Genomic DNA, 17,419 nt, shown 5'->3' on the forward strand with positions numbered 1-17,419 from the left:
GTATTAGTAAGATGGCAGAATTTTTTGTTTGTTTTCTCTTAGGTTTCTTCTCTGAGCTCCTGAAAACATACCGTAGAATCTGCTGCCAGAACCACTTACGATAAAGTTGTCCTGTTTACAGGTTTTTGATAAGCTGTTTTTATTCTTTAATAAGAAATGATGCCATTGTCCCCTATAAAATAGCTGAGGTTTTACTTGAACAAAATCTGTTTTGAAATGTTAAACTGGTTATGCAGAACTAATAGGCCTCAAGGTGGTCATTCTCTCTGGATTAAAGCTGTGGAACAATTGTGGCTCCTGTTACAAGGAAAATGACAAAGAGCCATTATAAAAAGGGACAAAAATCTCTGTTCCCAGAGGGGGACTGACAAGCTGAAAGTCCCCTTCTACATGCCAACACAAAAGCCTGATTGCCTCAGATTGTTTATGTAAATCAAAAGGCTGCCATTAATTCTGCAAGTGGGACTGCTAAGCAACAAAGAAGGTGGTGATTGGCCAGATTTTTGCTCAAGGGCTGGTGGCAATTCTGACAAATCCTCTTGCTTTTGTTCTAAGCTCTATCTGGGCACCTTTAGGAAAAGAAGCTCATCATTATGTACAAAAGTAAATAATTTGTATTTTTAGAGCAGGAGTTGGAACTATAGGACTTGAAGGCAAGAGAACATATTTTATCGAGGATTTTTACTCAGTTTCCCCAAAGCTCTCTCTAAATTGGATTCAACTGTACATCATGACAGACGTTCCAGTGACATTCAGTCAAGTTGAGTGTAATGGGAATACACCACCTGAAAATGGTCAACAACCAATCACTAAAACCAATGAGGAAGTCAGTGATGTTGTTGGCAGCCCATCATTCTACAGGATAGAACCTAGTCCTGAAGATTTACCCACAGAAAGAAATGAGGAAAAAAACGAAAAATTACAAGGGAATATGCTGCTCAACTGGTCCATGGATGAGAAGATTCTAAAAGGTAAGACATTTTCCTTCTCTTTAATTTGCTTCATTTGATTTATGAACTCACCTAGGATTCTTTTGATAAAGTGTTATGACAGGAATGAGCTGTACACTCTTCCATCCCTGTCCCTGCCCAAATGTGGCTCCTTATTCTATTGAAGCTGCATAGCACGAGGACTAAGCCTCTGCCTCAAGTCAAACCCCGGCTTCTGTATTTGATAGCTCTGTGACCCTAGCAATGTTCTTAGACTCCTGAAGACTTAGTTTTCTCATAAAAGACAGAATAATAGCATCAAAATTTGTAAAGTTGTTGTGAGGATTACTAAATTGGTTAAATGCTTGCTATGTTATTATTGTTATAAACAGCTCCATTATTATTTGAGCAAAGGGAATTCAAAATTTCAATTTTTCTTTTTAAATATACCTGAAAGTATCTGAATTCATAGTCCTATACCTTATATAGACATTAAAGGAGAGTTATCATTATGTTTATAATAAAAGGAACCAACGAAAAAATGAGCTGTAAGAGTGACATAGTTATTTTTAGTGATCACAATTAAAAATCAAAGAATCTACTTAGAGTCTAAACTGGGAATTAGTTAACTTTGAACTATTTAAATATTAAAATATTAATCTTCTGAGTTCCCCCTCTCCAGAAAAACCAGAAGAGAATCTCTTTATTGTTCATAAGGCGATCACTGATCTCACTCTCCAAGAAACAAGTGTTGATGAAATGACATTCAGAGAAGGTAAGAGGAACCTCCATTTGTACACAGAAATTGTTTGACTGGGTATGGATGACAGTGTTTGCATGGGATGTTGCTTGTGTGTGGTGTTGAAAAAGCAATCCAGGCATGACTTAAAAAGCTTGAAGCTGCTATAGGCAGGTAAGAGGTCTTGATTATCTGTGGGTTTCACTTTAGAAAGTATTCTAGAAGCTTCAGGACAGACTACATGGATTGGTATAACTGACTGACAATGTTTTGACTTGGCAATATATCTGTCTTTTAATAAGTTAGTCCACTGAATCAACCTTTCTTTTTAATTTATTATGTCAAAATCTGTCACACACTGTGATATGTAAATATTTCAAAAATAAGTTTATCCTAAATGTTTGCTATTTCCATGCAGTTTAAAATAATCTTATAAATTTACTTGATCTGTAGGAAAATTCTAGCCCCCTGATGTAAGCACAAAATGGTTATCTAATTCTTGTCAAAGAAATCTCCCAGGTGATGAAGTTAATTTTAATTATGTTCTTTCAAAAACTTGGAGAATAAAAAGAATATCGATTTCTAAATGACTGTATTGTATTTCCAAATAAACTCGAGACTAAAAGATACACAGTCTTTTAGACTTCTCTAAGAAAACAACATTTAAGCAATTCCCAAATAAAGTGAAAAATAAAAATTTATTAATTTTTTATTTCCTTTCTTGCAGTCATTAACATCTTATCTTGAAACAGAAGCCGGCTTTTTAGACTTAAGCAATCGAGTTTAGTTAGGATCTTAACAGGCAAAATATTGAAGGGGTTATTGATTGAAATGTTATAACATAGCATAAAATAGTAGATGCCAAGAAAGACATGAATTTAATTGACAATTTCCTGGGTTTGTCTGCTTGGCCTGGACACCACTCAGGCCATCTGCTGACCACATGTGGTGGTCCACTGTACAGATATTTAAGGAAGAAGGTGGTAAGCAACGAACATTGTCAAACTTCTTATGTTATCGCAGATAATTTGTAAGACTTAAGCCCTTGTGAAATGAACTAAATCACCTCTTTGCCCTAGTCTTTCTGCTAATGTAATAAGCTCTCAGAGGCGGGGATCTCAATCTTTCATCAAGAATCCTTTTCTAGTTTCTAATCAGGAAATCCAATGGAAACAACAGTTTTCTAGAATCTTTTATTTTTATCAAATAGAGAACAAAAGCGGTCTGGATTTTTAAAGCAGATGGTCTCAGAATGAATTTTTCTCTGAATGAATCCTTTTGTGTTTGGAGGAATGTATGTTTTTCCTATAGGCTAGAGGTCCACCATATTTTGTTGTCTTTTATTTTCACAATGACAAACAGCTATTAAGTCTCCAAAGAGAATACTCCTGGGTTGAAAAATAGGAAGATGATAAAAATATTGAGGAAAAAAAATATAATTTACAGTCAAGAAGTAAGTTCATGCATGACAACTTCATGCCTGAGTCATAAATATGAGCGAAAAGATCAGTTTCTTTGGTTCTTGTAGAAAAAAATTAAATAAAACAAAGCTCAAGATGATAGCAAACATTCTAATGCGTATTTATTTATAATGTAAAGAACATTGACTGGGAACCAATGACCTGATAGGAACCGTGTACAACTAGTTGGAAGTGATAATCCATCTTCAATTCTCTTTCTTTTTCTAAGTTTACAATATGATTCCTATAGTTGTGAAAAAAATAAAAAATAAAAAGAGAATGAAAAATCTTTGATGGAAATGAACTTGTGGACATCTTTCAGCGAAGTAGAAAATTATGAAAGGGAAGGGTAAGAAGGAATGTTACCTCTTACTTTAGTTAAAGACTCTTATGGTGTTGAAAGGGAGTAATGAACGTAGGCCTGACAAGGGACACAACACAAATGATATTTCTGAATCATGTGCACTACATCTGAAGCTTCCCACAGTAGTGCTCTAGAGGTGAAAGTCTAGAGAACAACCTCTACTTTCTTATAATTAGTTCTATTTAGCATGCTCAGTCAATATTGTTGAAGATATGCTGATATGATCTGCTTGAAAAGTAAAATTTGCAATGAATTAAGCCTTCTAAAAGTCATTACGTGGTACCAAACTTGAGTTAATTAGTTATCATTAAGGATATATCTAAAATGGTAGGCTAATCTAGCACTTTGTAGATATGATCTCAACATTATTTTTAAATCTTGGGTCTCTAGGAATTAGTGGCAGATATTAGACTATATTTTGTGTGCTTTGGTGGCCTTGGTGCTTTAGTTAGCCGAGTACATGACTCCTGACCATTTGTAGTCCCCTACTCCTCCTCCTACACTTGTATGTTATGACAACTCTGAGAAGTATGGCAGCAAATACTAAATGTGTTACTCTGACCTTGACCAGACATGAGCAGTCATTGCTTTTACTATTGGAATAAAGCTTTTTTCCCTGTGAAATATTTTTATAATTTTTCTTGAGGAGTGTATGCATGTGTGTGTGTATGTGTGTGTTTAAGACATAGGTCCAGATATTTATTTTATATATTCACATATCCAGTCATAACAGGCTAGACAAGATTTTTAGATGTATATCTCAGGGAATAGCAATCTCACTAGATACATTAGTCCGCAACAACAGAAAAATCCATAGTTAAATGAGGTTGAGTTGCTGACTTTCTAGGTGATTTAAAATATTCATTAGCATTTTAAAGGCTTAGATAAATTCTGCAGAAACTTACTTAACTGTGTTTAATGCAATGTTTTCCAAACTAATTTGATGGTGTAGCCCATTTTATTGTTAAAACATATTAATAACCACAGAATAATATCCCATAAAACATATGTGGGGAACTGATTGCCCAGAACAATAATTTGAAAAATAACATCTGACTTTTTGGGAACCTCTGCACATCTCAACTACCAATTGATTTTGCTACAGGGCGTCAGTGGGAGAAGATTCCCCTGAGCAGCAGTAACCAGGAAATAAGTAGAAAAAAAGAAAGGATTGCTGAACAACCTCTAGAAGAAAGGGGAGATGAAGGTAGAAAGAACAAAGCTCACCAGGCAACTGAAATTGAATGGTTGGGATTTCAAAAACCTAGCCAAGTTGATGTGTTGCATTCTAAACATGATGAGGAGCAAGAAGTTTGGGATGAAGAAATTAACAACGGTGATGATGATGATGATGATGATGATGATGATGATGTCTGTAATGATGAAGATGAAGTTCGAGTGATTGAATTTAAGAAAAAATATGAAGAGAGTTCTCACTTAAAAGAGGAAGGTGATGCAAGTGAGGACTCCCCACTGAGCAGTCCCAGTTCCCAGCCTGTGACACCTGATGAGCAGCCAGCCTTTGGGAAGAAGAACGATATCTCAAGAAATGCTTATTCAAGATACAATACAATATCTTATCGGAAAATCAGGAAGGGGAATACCAAGCAAAGAATTGATGAATTTGAGTCTATGATGCATTTATAAACTAACTGAATCTGACAAGTTCTCATGCCCACTAAAGCAAAAACTAATTCTGTTTTCCTGAGATGCATCTCTGTATGCCTTGAGTTATCCCCTTAAAAATGTGGATGCTTACTCTCTGTTTCACTGTAGAATAATGTGAAAATAACCCTAGACAAAATCCAGCCTAGTAATCTCAAATCAAAAATTTTAGGTTCATTGTATACATTTGTTTTTTTAAAACTTCACTAATTTAGCATTATATGATAAGCACTAAACGGCCAGAACCTCTGGGGAAACTGGTGTGACTTAGCTTTAGAAGGAACAGTGCTGGGAAATATAGACATCACATGAAAAAGACCTATTTGAAATTATTTCTGTATTTCTTTTGGAGTCTTAGTTCCTCTACCTTGAGGGTGATAGGAAGTTCATTGTTAAACTTTTCTTACTTTTAAACGTGATTTTATAGACCCTGAAAAGCAGATTTTTCAAACTGCTTTGTTTTTCTTATTATCTTCAAAAAAATTTTTTTTTCAATGATTTTCCTTGGCATTACAGAGTGAAAATTCTGTGTAGGCCTACTTCCTTAATGTTAGAGTGACTGAATTTTCTTGCTCCAGGGGCTGAGCAATTGTCAATCAGGAGAATTCTGTTTACTAAATGTTGGTTAAAAAAAAGATGAATTAAATCCATTGTGAGGTTGATACAGGGAGGAGCTAAAAGATTGGTTGGTGGGCAATAGACTAAAGAGTCATATTGGATAGTTTTATTTCTGTGACTTAAAACCTTGTCTAGCACGGTTAAAATCATTAAAAATGAAAATGATAGCTTTAGCACAACTTTTAAGAAAATACCTGCTCTCTATGACCACACTATTTCTTATTAACAATATCTCAGAATAATTTTCTTTCCTTAGAAATCTGAAAAAACTCTAGACATAACTGTACTGGTTACTATGAAAATAGAAATAATTATCTTAGAATATTTCAAAGTAGAATATGAGCATGTATTTTTAGTGAGAAAACTCTGATAGTTGTAGGGAATATATAATTTACTGGACCTCAGCCCAAATCAAGATGCTTAAAATTGTGCTTGTGGAGTTTCATTCAAACCAATGTGTCAAATAATGTACTGAATATTTATAAAAAGGAAAAGTCTATATTTATGTAGACTTCTTAGATAGTTCCATAATTTTTATTTCATGCTTCCTTACATATTATCCTGAACTTTCTGTTGCTATGGAGAAAAATATATTTTGGCCTGTGTATGAAAAGACAATTCCTTATTGTTTCAGTGTAATACAGTCTTCATTGTACTAGTCAACCCTTTGTTTATTTTTTTTCCATTTTGTAAAAAACCCTGGGTTATCCCTTCTTAGATTATTGCTTATTTATGTGTAACAAATCCCACACATTTTAATGTTAATTTCTTTAGTTCTCTATGGTCTTATATTTCCATAGTAGTATATACTATTATTGTGTGTTTAGGAGACTCAATTTTCAATTCAAGATTAAAGTGCTTCTTTATTTTTTCAAACAGATACTTTGCAACCTGACCATATAAAATTCCTGCCATCCTTAATCTACATAACCTATAGATTTCATTCTTGACAATGAACGTTTCCAGAATAAAGTCAGAGAAATCAGGTCTTTATCAATAAGCTTAGGCAGAGATTTGATGTACTAGGACACTTTGCCATTTAATTAGATCATCTAAATCTTTCCATCTGGACAACCTATTTTCTTTTCTGGATTACTGATGACCCTTACAATTTTCTACTTAACTTCAAAGCACAAAATTTTGTTTTCCATCATGGAACAGGGCCATATTGTTAACCTACCATCAACAGGGTATATTTTGAATTATTTTGCAAAGGTGATGTTGAATTCCTGAGGAACTTGAGTAAGATGGGTGGTCTATGGCCATGTTACATGACTAAGCAACTAGCTCTTTTGGGGTGACAATATATAGTAATATTGGCCTTTTTAGCTTTATGCTCTTACCACGTGATTAACCAGTCATCACAGATTTTGCCAACAAAGAATTTTCCAGTGTATATTCAATGAGTAAATGTTTAATACTCATGGATGAGGCAATGTAGTTGCAAAAAGAGGACTGAAACGATGCTTTGGCATCGGTGTCCATTGCCTTTTGCAGCCTTCTTACATTAAGGCCATAGAATTGAGTGACCATCAGCAACATAATGGTGGTGGGTGGCTGCTTGATTCTTTGTAATCTAAAGAAGACAAAGGCATGGTTCACATTGCATGAGGGTTTTTTTTTTTTTTTTTTTTCGTATTTAAAAGTCATATGGGACATGTTAGAACATAAACTGGTAATTACATGGAAAAGTTTACTGCTTTTATGATTTGAGGTTTAGGGATAAAAGAAGGGCTCTGGTACCTGGTAGGAGGGAGAATTGATTTATTGTGAGAATGGTGATATCTCTTATATGCTTTTTTATTTTCCTTCGTTTCTGGATGAACAGGAATTAATAATAGCTCTATTTCTCTGTCAACATAAAACTTACCTTTCATATAATACTACTTTTGAAGACACAAAATATGTTAGAATCTGTCTATTATCTATCTATCTATCTATCTATCTATCTACCTATCATCTACAAATTAATTAAAGAAATGCTGTGTCTGACTTGCTTTCAATAAAAGTTTGTGTCCTTGTTTTTGGTGTCTAGATTTTATTTTCTTTAGCTGCCCTTTAAAATTGAGAAAGAAATCTTGCATATCAGCAGCTGTTAAGAAGAACATATATAAATGCTGCTTCAGAAATCAAGAAAACACATTATTTTAACTTGTTTGCATTATTTATTTCAAAAAGGCCTTAAAGTGATTGTATATGAAGTTGCAAAAAGAATTTCTGGTGGATAGATGTGTAATGTTCAGAAAAATTTTTATTGCGTTTATAGGAACTGAGCTATTTTATTAGATGCATCTTGACTCCAAAACTTGAAAAACGTATATATCTTCGTAGTCAATCATCAGCGTAATACATTTAAACTATGCTGACACTTTTATAGTAATTGTTTCTGCATATTTATATGGGGTAGTACTTTTGCACATTTTCGAATGGAGAATGAACAGTTGTTTTTCAAAGTAATAAGAAAAATGTTTAAAATAAGTAATAATAGATAATTATGAAAAAGGATGAAGCACCAGAGTATAACAAGTAAGAAATATGTTTGGCCACATGAGAAAGGCCATGATTTCTTTTAAAGCCTGAACTTTCATTGCTCTATAAAAACAAAAGGACTATAAAAGGTAAGGTAAAAAATTATAGCAAATATGCATCAATATTAAAAAATCAGACAGCAATATAATAAATATGAATACCAAAACATGCATACAACTCATGAAGAACACGAAGTAACTAGGCCATACAATCAACATAAACACAATGACACAGGCAGAAATCAGCAGCAAAAATCACTCAGATACATGGCAAACTATAAAATTGTTTGATGATGTTTCATAATTAACTGGTAGCTTATAGAATTTTTGGAAATGAATTTGGAAAGTAATTTGAATTTTAACTTAGAAACTTAAAGACCAAATGTTACGTGTTTGATTTCTTCTTTATAATAGCTTTAGTTGATCAGAGGCAGAAACATTAGGTACTTAAAACTGTTCAAATTAACTCCAAATTCCTTTATACTCCATAGTTTTAACTAGTTCTCCCATTAACAAGTGTTTTCAGGTCATCAAAAACAAAATTCACTAATGTGACCTTTACCTTCTGTTTTATGTCCTCCTTGTATAGCTAATATCTATAAAAGTGACAACATTCAGGCAGCTGTTTAAAGAAGAATTAAGTCATGTGCATAATCCTAACCTGAATAACAAGCATTTTGGTAATTTAGAGTTTGGTTACTCCTTTCAAGCATGGAAAACGATACCCAGAGTGAAAGTTCACCTGAGACACTTTTGTTCAGAAGGCCAGATGCAGACAAAGCTTTGTATTTAAGTTAAAAATATCCAAAAACATGTCTTAATTTTCTTTATTTGTAAGTAAAAACTCTTGGTTTTATTTTCTCCCAATTCAAAACATAAAATATAGACTCATATGTACATGTATACATATAAATGAATATATGTGTATATATGTCTATATATGTACACATATAAATACATATGAATATATGTGTATATACACACATATTTGCAATGATTGATGTATTTTTGAATAGTCAAGTAGAGACAATGTATTTATGCTATCAAAAATTCTAATTTTAAAATCTAATGTAAAGGTTTTATTCATATATATATTTGTGACCAATTTTCTTAAATGAGCAAACGTTTATCAATTGATAATAAAATAGAAAAACTCTTGTTTTCCAAGAAACAACTATGTTACTTATTCGATGGCAACTGCCATCATTAGGAACTCAGCATAATAGAAAGTGCTCTATTTGCTAAACAGTGAGAATTTTTGCAAAGCGAAGACTCACATAAACTTACAAAAAGACCCTAATTAGAGTGGTAACTATTAGTCAACCTATTAGGCTGAAAACAGAGGCATTAAATCCGCTTAGTGTGATGGATTTTCTTTTCCTTTTTATAGACATAAGCATCACCAAAACTGAAATACCATTCATTAAACCTTATCAAGAGTATATAATACTTTATGTGGCTTATTCAAATCTGTCCATGAGGTGGCTACTTACCAAAAATAAGTATCTTCTACATTAGCTTTGGTTAGTGTTGCTCTTCTCATTGAAGACATTTTGGTTTATAGCAGTTGTTGAGTGACCTATGCAAGTTGTTATAAAAGTACTACGGTGACAATCTATACAATGAAATGAAAGTTACAAGTCTTGGTTTGTTTTAAAGGCCTTCTCAATTTTTCACTTCCCACCTCTATTCAAATTAAGAAATCTATCAGCTTTGATTGGGGAAAGAAAGAGTTTGTAATATTATTCACTGAGAGGCAGTCTCTCTATATATCCACTTCTCGCTCTCATATTGTTTCAGGAAATGGAGAAGAATGTGGCATTAAGTCAAGGAGCTAGACCGGTGCAAAGCATGTGAGGATAGCTATCCTTAAATCTACACTTAGTTGTTCAACAGAGAGGGATGCAGCTTCTATTTCCTGTATATACCACATTCGAGAAAGAAACCGAAGAGGATTGACTCCACAACCAAGAGATTTTAACTGAGCTCACCTGAGATGATTGCCCTTCTTAAAAACAAACAAAAAAACCCCCTAAAAATCATAGTAGCATGGTGTAGTGAGATGAAAGACCCTTTTCCCTTGCCTGGAAGGGAAGGGAAGGGGAGGGGGAAGGGAAGGGAAGGGAAGGGAAGGGCAGGGAAGGGAGGGAAGGGAAGGGAAGGGAAGGGAAGGGAAGGGAAGGAAGGGAAGGGAAGGGGAAGGGAAGGGAAGGGAAGGGAAGGGGGAAGGAAGGGAAGGGAAGGGAGGGAAGGGAAGGGAAGGGAAGGAAGGGAAGGGAAGGGAGGGGGAAGGGAAGGGGGAAGGGACGGGAAGTGAAGGGGGAAGGGAATGGAAGGGAAGGGAAGGGACGTGCGGGAAGTGGAAGGAGGGAAGTGGAAGGGCCGGGAAGGCGGCATGGGGTATTTCCGTAATTGTTTCCGTCCTTTCTTTCCTTCCTGTCATTCCTTTCTTTCCTCTTTCCTTCCTTTCCTTTCCTTTCCGTTCTGTTCCTTTCCTTTCCTTTCCTTTTTCCTTTCCTTTTTCCTTTCCTTTCCTTTCCTTTCCTTTCCTTTCCTTTCGACACAAATTGGAAACTGGGTTTTGTCTCTTAGTGGGATGAGGTTAGACGATTCCTCTTAGCCATCCTCTTGTCTGCTTACTGAGGAGAATGAGTCTCACCTCACAGAGTTGTGTGAAACAATGAGATGGGAAGCAAATAGTGCCTAACACATAGTAGGTACTAAAAGATAGTTAGTTCCTATCTTTTTTTCTGATTACTCCTTGTAATTTCCTTGTTTTTATCCAAGATATTAGGGCCTTCATCTGAGGTATAATTTCTTTCCTGAATTTGAATGTAAAAGTTAAATTAGAGATATTAAGACAAATAAATATGATACCATCTGGTGCACCTCAACCCCCTTCTCTTGCATGAGAGCCCCTTGAAAATCATTCTAAGCCAGTGGTCCCCAATATTTTTTTGGCACCAGGGACTATGAGAAGTCTATGAGAATCCAATGCCTGATGATCTGAGGTGGAGATGAGGCAGTGATGCTAGCGCTGGATACAAATAAAGCTTCACTTCTTGCCTGCCACTCACCTCCTACTGTGCAGCTAGGTTCCTAATAGGCCACAGACCAGTCCCTATCAGAGGCCCTGGGGGTTGGGGACCGTTGTTTTAAGCCATTCATGAAATCAAGGTTGACTGGGGAAATTGTATTTCTACACTATGATTGGTATCCTACAATCCGTAAGGCCATACTGGAAGCAAGGTGTTTTAATGTCTAAGAGAATATTTTCAAATTAGTGTCTAGAAGCTAACAGCACATTGTGATCACGGCACATTGTGGTTTTTGGCCTGGAGTGACAGCTGATTAAATGTCAACAAGCAGAATTGAGCAAATTTGATGCTGGTGATAAAACATGGTTGTACCAACAACAGCTGCGTCATCCTTTGTGGAGAGTAGGATGGAAGCGCTGGATAACTGTTGAAAAAAAAAAAGTGCTAACCGAAAGGCTCAGAAGCACTCAGATGGATTTGGCAAGTTAGTTTTTGATCAAATAAGTCTTGTAATATATTGTCAAAGCTATGCTTGTGTTTTAGGTAACAAGATGCATGGCCATTTTTTAAAGAAAGGCAACAACTCAAGGAAATCCAGAGAAAACTCTGAAATTCCCAACACACAGCCCCCTATCGAAAATGATAAGGACCTTAATTTGTCCCATCCAAGTGTTTCTTATTAGAAATACCAGAAGACCTTGTAGCATTTATAGCTTTATTACAGTCTTCTGAAAACAAATTTAGAGGGCAATGCTTAAAAAAATGTTGGTAATAGGTTTCACAATTAGTACTGTTAAGGTTAGGCTTATAAGATTCCCAACTAAAAATTAGTTCCTTGTTTTAGAGTAATTAAGTAAATACATATTAAGAGCTGTTTTTATCTACCCAAGAACTAACATGTGATGTATGAGAACAACCCTTTGTTTTATGGATAACAGAGGTTTAAGTATAGCTTATATAATAAGTATGTCAAGGTAACATCGGGAAGAGCATGCACTGAACAGATTGTAGAAGGTTTTTTTGTGAAATTCATTCAAATTTCTTCTGCTGGTATACCTGAAGTTAAGTGTATCCAAAACATAATTCATTATTTTCTAAATAGAGTTAAAGTTTTTGGTAGAAACTTTTTGAATAAAAATAGAGTCTTTAGACTGGGGGAAAATAACCTTTCAACATCTTTTAATTACTTGAAGAACTGCATGAGGCACCCAGCTTATTCACTTTGGTAAGAAATTCAATTAGGCATTTGGCAACTGATTTGTATTTTATCCCCTTCATAGTTTTGTTTTGAAAAGAATTACCTCATTTTCTATTCATTCTCTTATCTCATCTTCAATGTCAATTATTTAGGGAGGGGGGAACTTTAAATATAATGCAAATATGCAAAACTGTTACCCCTTTTGGATTCTTAGTTATCTCTGCTTTTGCGTATTTAATTGGGAGTGAAAATAAATTTTAAATAGGAAGCCAGAACTAAAGACTCCCAGTTTTATCATCAGCTCAGCTGAACAGTTTTTTTTCTTTTTCTTTTTTTAAATATTGACAAGCATATTTCATGGTTATCCATTGGAGGCCCAATCCTAGCAAAAAGGTTTATGTATCTCTTTCAAAAAAATGCTGTGGAGCAGATTTGTTTAGACCAGTGGCCTGGGGCAATTGAATGAGACTTGTCTCTGGAGATGCATTTTCTAATCCTGATCCTCTCATTAACTAGCCTGGGATTTCTAGACAGGTAATGTGTCAATTTTCTTACCAAAATAAATGTAAAGTATATCAAGATTTCTAAGATCTTCTCTGATATGCCTAAGTAGTGGCATACCGAAGATTAGGGGCTCAATTTAGATCAAAGAAATATTGAACTTCTCCCCAAATTTATCTGTGTTATCATCAGGTCCACATCTAGGGCTTTATTATTCCTCCCTCATAGAGGTGCAGGATCCTCTTTCCTTTTGGGCCAAATCTAGGGCAATCTTTTCTTGCCTCTCTTCCAGAGGGTTGCTTACCTAATCCCATTTCCATTTCATTATATTTCCTTCATTTTATTTCTACTTTGAAATCTTTAGAGCCCATTTTTAACATACTTCATCCCTATGAATGTTATTAAATCTAAGGTAGTATTTTATAATAAAGAATCTTAATATTTTTCAGTGCTCTATTTCTGCTTTTTTCCTTTCAACTCCCTTCATTTAGTCTTGCATTAGAGTATGTTCAATGATTAAATGTATTCTGGGTTACTACAGTGTATTGGGATCAGTCCCTTTTACTTTGTCTTTTTTTGTTTCTTTTTTAACATCTACATAAGTCTAGGAAGTTACTAGTATGACCATATTTTTCAGTGTAGTTTTAAAAGCACAAAATGAACTGAAACAATGTCCATGACTAGAACTAAATAAACATTTGACTTCCTCACTTAAAAAAAATTTTCCACTGACTTAGATTGGTAAAAACCATTATGTAGTAATTCAGATTAAAAAACCCTGCCATCAAGGAGTATTATATTAAATACTATTTCAAACTTTAAAGTAAACACGTATATAGTCTATAGGGTGATAGCTGTGAATTTATGAAGCCTTTCAGCCATAGGGACTCAAGGCTTTTTTTTTTTTTTTTGATAAAAAATAGTAAATAAAGGACACTATTGACACTGATTTTAACCTCCTTGTGGGCCAAAACAGATGATATTGTCAAATATAGTGATCATGAGTATCGTCATACTTCCCCAAGTACTTCTGTCTTCATTTCCTGGTACCTGATAGATTGCACAGAGAAATTTACAAGCTGATTTTTAGTACAGGGCAGGAAGTAGGTGATTCAAAGGGCCACCGAGTGCTGAAGAAGGTCTCCAATTAAATGTTGGACTGTTTCCCTGAGTTAACTTTTGGTATCTCAAATATCGTGACTTTTAAATCTTCCACTCAAATGTTATTAATTTTAAAAGTTTAAATTACCATGGGGAAATACAGTCACCAAGGCCACTATTATTTTCACAGTGTCTAATGGGTTTACTAGATAAAAACATCAGTTCCTCTTCAGTCTTCAAAATACTTTTCAAATTTCCACTTTTGATATGGCTTCTTTGGGTCACAAGCAGCAACTTTCAGGGTCTTCTGAGAAAAATTTCCTTCCAAGCATAATAACTGATGATAGTTTCCAAAAACAATGTGATTCACCTGGAGAGAAAGGGGATCTGAGAATGAGCCACACAATGATCGTGACAACTAAGGAAATCGAAACTAATTAAAAAAAGATAGATATTTTAGATTCTTTAGGAATTATCCCAAACTAAATTAATAACATGAACACAGGTCTTGGATAATATTAAGTTGTCTCTATCTGAGACTAAGTTCTCATACCTCAAAGATGAATTTTCTGATCATATAGCTGATTAAGATATTATTTAAGAAAATAATTCCAGATGGCATTTACTGTATTTGATAGATGATGGCTCCCTCACTTATGGTGGTAAAGAAAAAACACACACCATCACAAATAATGAGCTAATTTCTTAATTAAGTCCATGCCTTCGAATGCAAATTTGGAATACAAAGTGCTAAAAATGATATATTTTATTTATGAGCTTCCTACTATAATAGCTGAATACATAATTCCTGATGTCCAGAAAACACAGATATAATTAGGAAAAAAGTCAAAAGTATTTTAGAGGGTTCTATTATTCCCTAATGTTTATTGCTGTCCTAGAAATCATTGATACTCTACTTGCTCATGGCTTTATTCTCAAGTACGTAATGTGTTACAAAGTCACTAGCACAAACACAGTAGGGGAGCATAGCTTTACAAAGTAGGGGAACGTGTTACACGGCTGCCTTCGGCCTTGAGCTCCTCGCTTCATGTTGCTAAGCGTCATGGAGGTGAATATCTTGACAATTTTCTTTCTTCTTTTTCTAATTTTTTCATCTTAATCAAATCGCTTCTTTACAAATTAGCTTATCATTTAGGGAGGCCAACATTAGATGTATATAAAAATCAGCTAATGGAGTCTTAAGTTCTCAATACGGCTAACCCAGTTTGTTATAAGCCCTATGTGATTTTAGGACTGCCTGCTCCTGAATATTTTCTCACCAGCCTAATATCATTTTTAGTCTCAGATTCACTTCTGGAGATAAGGACTGTGTTTTTGTTCTCATATTCTCTCTCTTTTTTTCTTCTCTTTTTCTCTCGCTCTCTCTCTTTCTCATGCTCCCTCCCTCCTTTCACATAGGGTTAAGGAAGTAGAAGGCAAGATGTAATTTATTTGATAGACATTTATGGATTTCTACAATACTATACAACCTAAAATTAGCAACTTATATACTAGTAATTTCTAAGTTTTTTGAATAACTCAATAATAATCATTCTAACTAAAGAGAGAAAAAAACCCATCCAGATGGAATTGAAAAACAGCAGAGAAAATCTAAAGGGAGAAAGATGGGAGAATACGTGGCTCAGGCCCCGATTTTGACCCTGGGCAGGAAGAAAAATATCCTGAAGAGAATAGTTACTGGCTGACATCAAAAGGATGGAAGCACTCCAAGAAAAAAAAAAAAAAAGTATGTTTACTTTAGAGCCATCCCTAAGCAAAACGATGGTCTCTATACACTCAGTTTACTTAGTGGATTTGATGGCTACCTCCTGGTGAGGCAGAACATTTGAGAAGGCAGTCCTGACATTATTCCTGCCACCCCAAGATCTTATACCAACACTTTGACTGTGTACCCTGTTAAAATAGAATCGGGAAAAACTGAGAGGAATTTGAGTGAATAAGGTAGAGCAGGGGTGTTTTGATAAATATTAATTTAACCACAGGACCTCTGGAAAAATACCCCTTGATTTGTAGCATGAATGTAAATATTCCCATCGTGGCTGGTTTCGAGTTACCAAAGCAGTATAACTGAATGTGAGGTTTCCAAGAGCTGAACACAACCAGCTCCTGTAAGAAAGCACCCCCAGAAAGCTCAGGTCTCTGGAAACCCAAGGATATGGAAAAAAAAAAAAAAAAAAAAAAAAGCCTCTTTGTATGGAAAAAAGGTAGAATGTAGAACCGGATTCACAATAAAGGGCAGAGCTTGTAGGAAGCACACTGCTTCTTCCTTTCCCCATATTCTTTTCTGTAAGCTTTTCTGGCAACCAGTGAGAACGAATTCTAGCCTGTAAGTCCAACTTTGGGCATTAACTGACCGAAGCAAATGACTTTTCGAAACATAGGTGATGATAACAATATAACCAAGAGAACCTGGTGACTTCTATTTATATATATATAACCTGGTGACTTCTATACATATAAAAAAAGGACTTGACAATTTACAAAAACATGTTTATCTCTATGTATGACCTTTTACACTGCCTGTATAGTCACGAAGGCACTTAAAGCTTCTGATTGAGGAAGCTGACAAGGAGGGTGTTATGTCCCATTTAATTCAAAGTCAAATTTGTGGTAAAGAGGTACAAATATTTTGCTTACCAGTTCTGAATGAAAGACCGATGTTGATTTATGCAGCCATTTTAGCCTTTTGTTTCTGTTATCACAAGGGTACAGTCTCAGTGCTCCACTATCAGGAACGGGAGCCAAGCACCATTCTCCATGTTTAATAAGTCTTAACCAGGTGTAATTAAACTGCTGAAGCTGTGGAAGAAATGAAGAGGAAAAGGTCACTTCAAGCAGTAAATACAAGTAAGGGCTTTGTCAAACATTTGTGTAAGCAAAGTTTAAGAATATAGGCATTCTAGTCAGATGTTTTATATTCAAATCCTGGTACTGCCACTTGTCTTTGGTTTTTCTGTCTTGGTCTTTTCCGTGTCCTTCTCTAATAAATTTTCTTTTTAACTCTAACTCTGGCATGAGTTTGAATTCTTTTCTATGTTCAGTCAAGAATCCTTCCTCCAGTGCAGGTCTTGAGCTCCCTGCAACTTGGGGAATTTGCCCTGTTCTGCATCAATATGGCATATTATTTATCCTGTCTAATCTCATTTTTAAAGTGATATAGCAATAGTGTCTATCTCAGAAGGATGTGTAATGACTGTTAAGTATCTAGCACACAGTTAGCCTTCAATAAATGTTAGCTGCAATAATACAAATTATTT

At 34.9% G+C, this 17,419-nt stretch overlaps 2 protein-coding genes across 2 annotated transcripts in view; one reads left to right on the top strand and one right to left on the bottom strand.

Moving 5' to 3' along the window:
• Nucleotides 1-544: 544 nt before the first annotated feature.
• On the top strand, nucleotides 545-6,371 carry ERMN (ermin). Its single transcript, XM_016150105.2, has 3 exons — nucleotides 545-971; nucleotides 1,612-1,704; nucleotides 4,598-6,371. Exons 1-3 carry the CDS (start codon nucleotides 731-733, stop codon nucleotides 5,137-5,139), a joined length of 876 nt encoding a protein of 291 aa, XP_016005591.2. The 5' UTR covers nucleotides 545-730; the 3' UTR covers nucleotides 5,140-6,371.
• Nucleotides 6,372-12,039: 5,668 nt separating this feature from the next.
• The window catches only part of GALNT5 (polypeptide N-acetylgalactosaminyltransferase 5), a 41,430-nt gene continuing 36,050 nt past the window's right edge, over nucleotides 12,040-17,419 (bottom strand). The window contains exons 9-10 of the mRNA XM_016150089.2: nucleotides 16,800-16,961; nucleotides 12,040-14,511 (exon numbers count right to left, since the gene is read on the bottom strand). Of these exons, the coding sequence (XP_016005575.2) occupies nucleotides 14,371-14,511; nucleotides 16,800-16,961 (303 nt within the window). The 3' untranslated portion in view covers nucleotides 12,040-14,370. The remainder of the gene's footprint in view (nucleotides 14,512-16,799; nucleotides 16,962-17,419) is intronic.

The sequence above is a fragment of the Rousettus aegyptiacus genome, unplaced genomic scaffold, assembly GCF_014176215.1.
Source record: "Rousettus aegyptiacus isolate mRouAeg1 unplaced genomic scaffold, mRouAeg1.p scaffold_m13_p_2, whole genome shotgun sequence".
Lineage (NCBI taxonomy): Eukaryota > Metazoa > Chordata > Mammalia > Chiroptera > Pteropodidae > Rousettus > Rousettus aegyptiacus.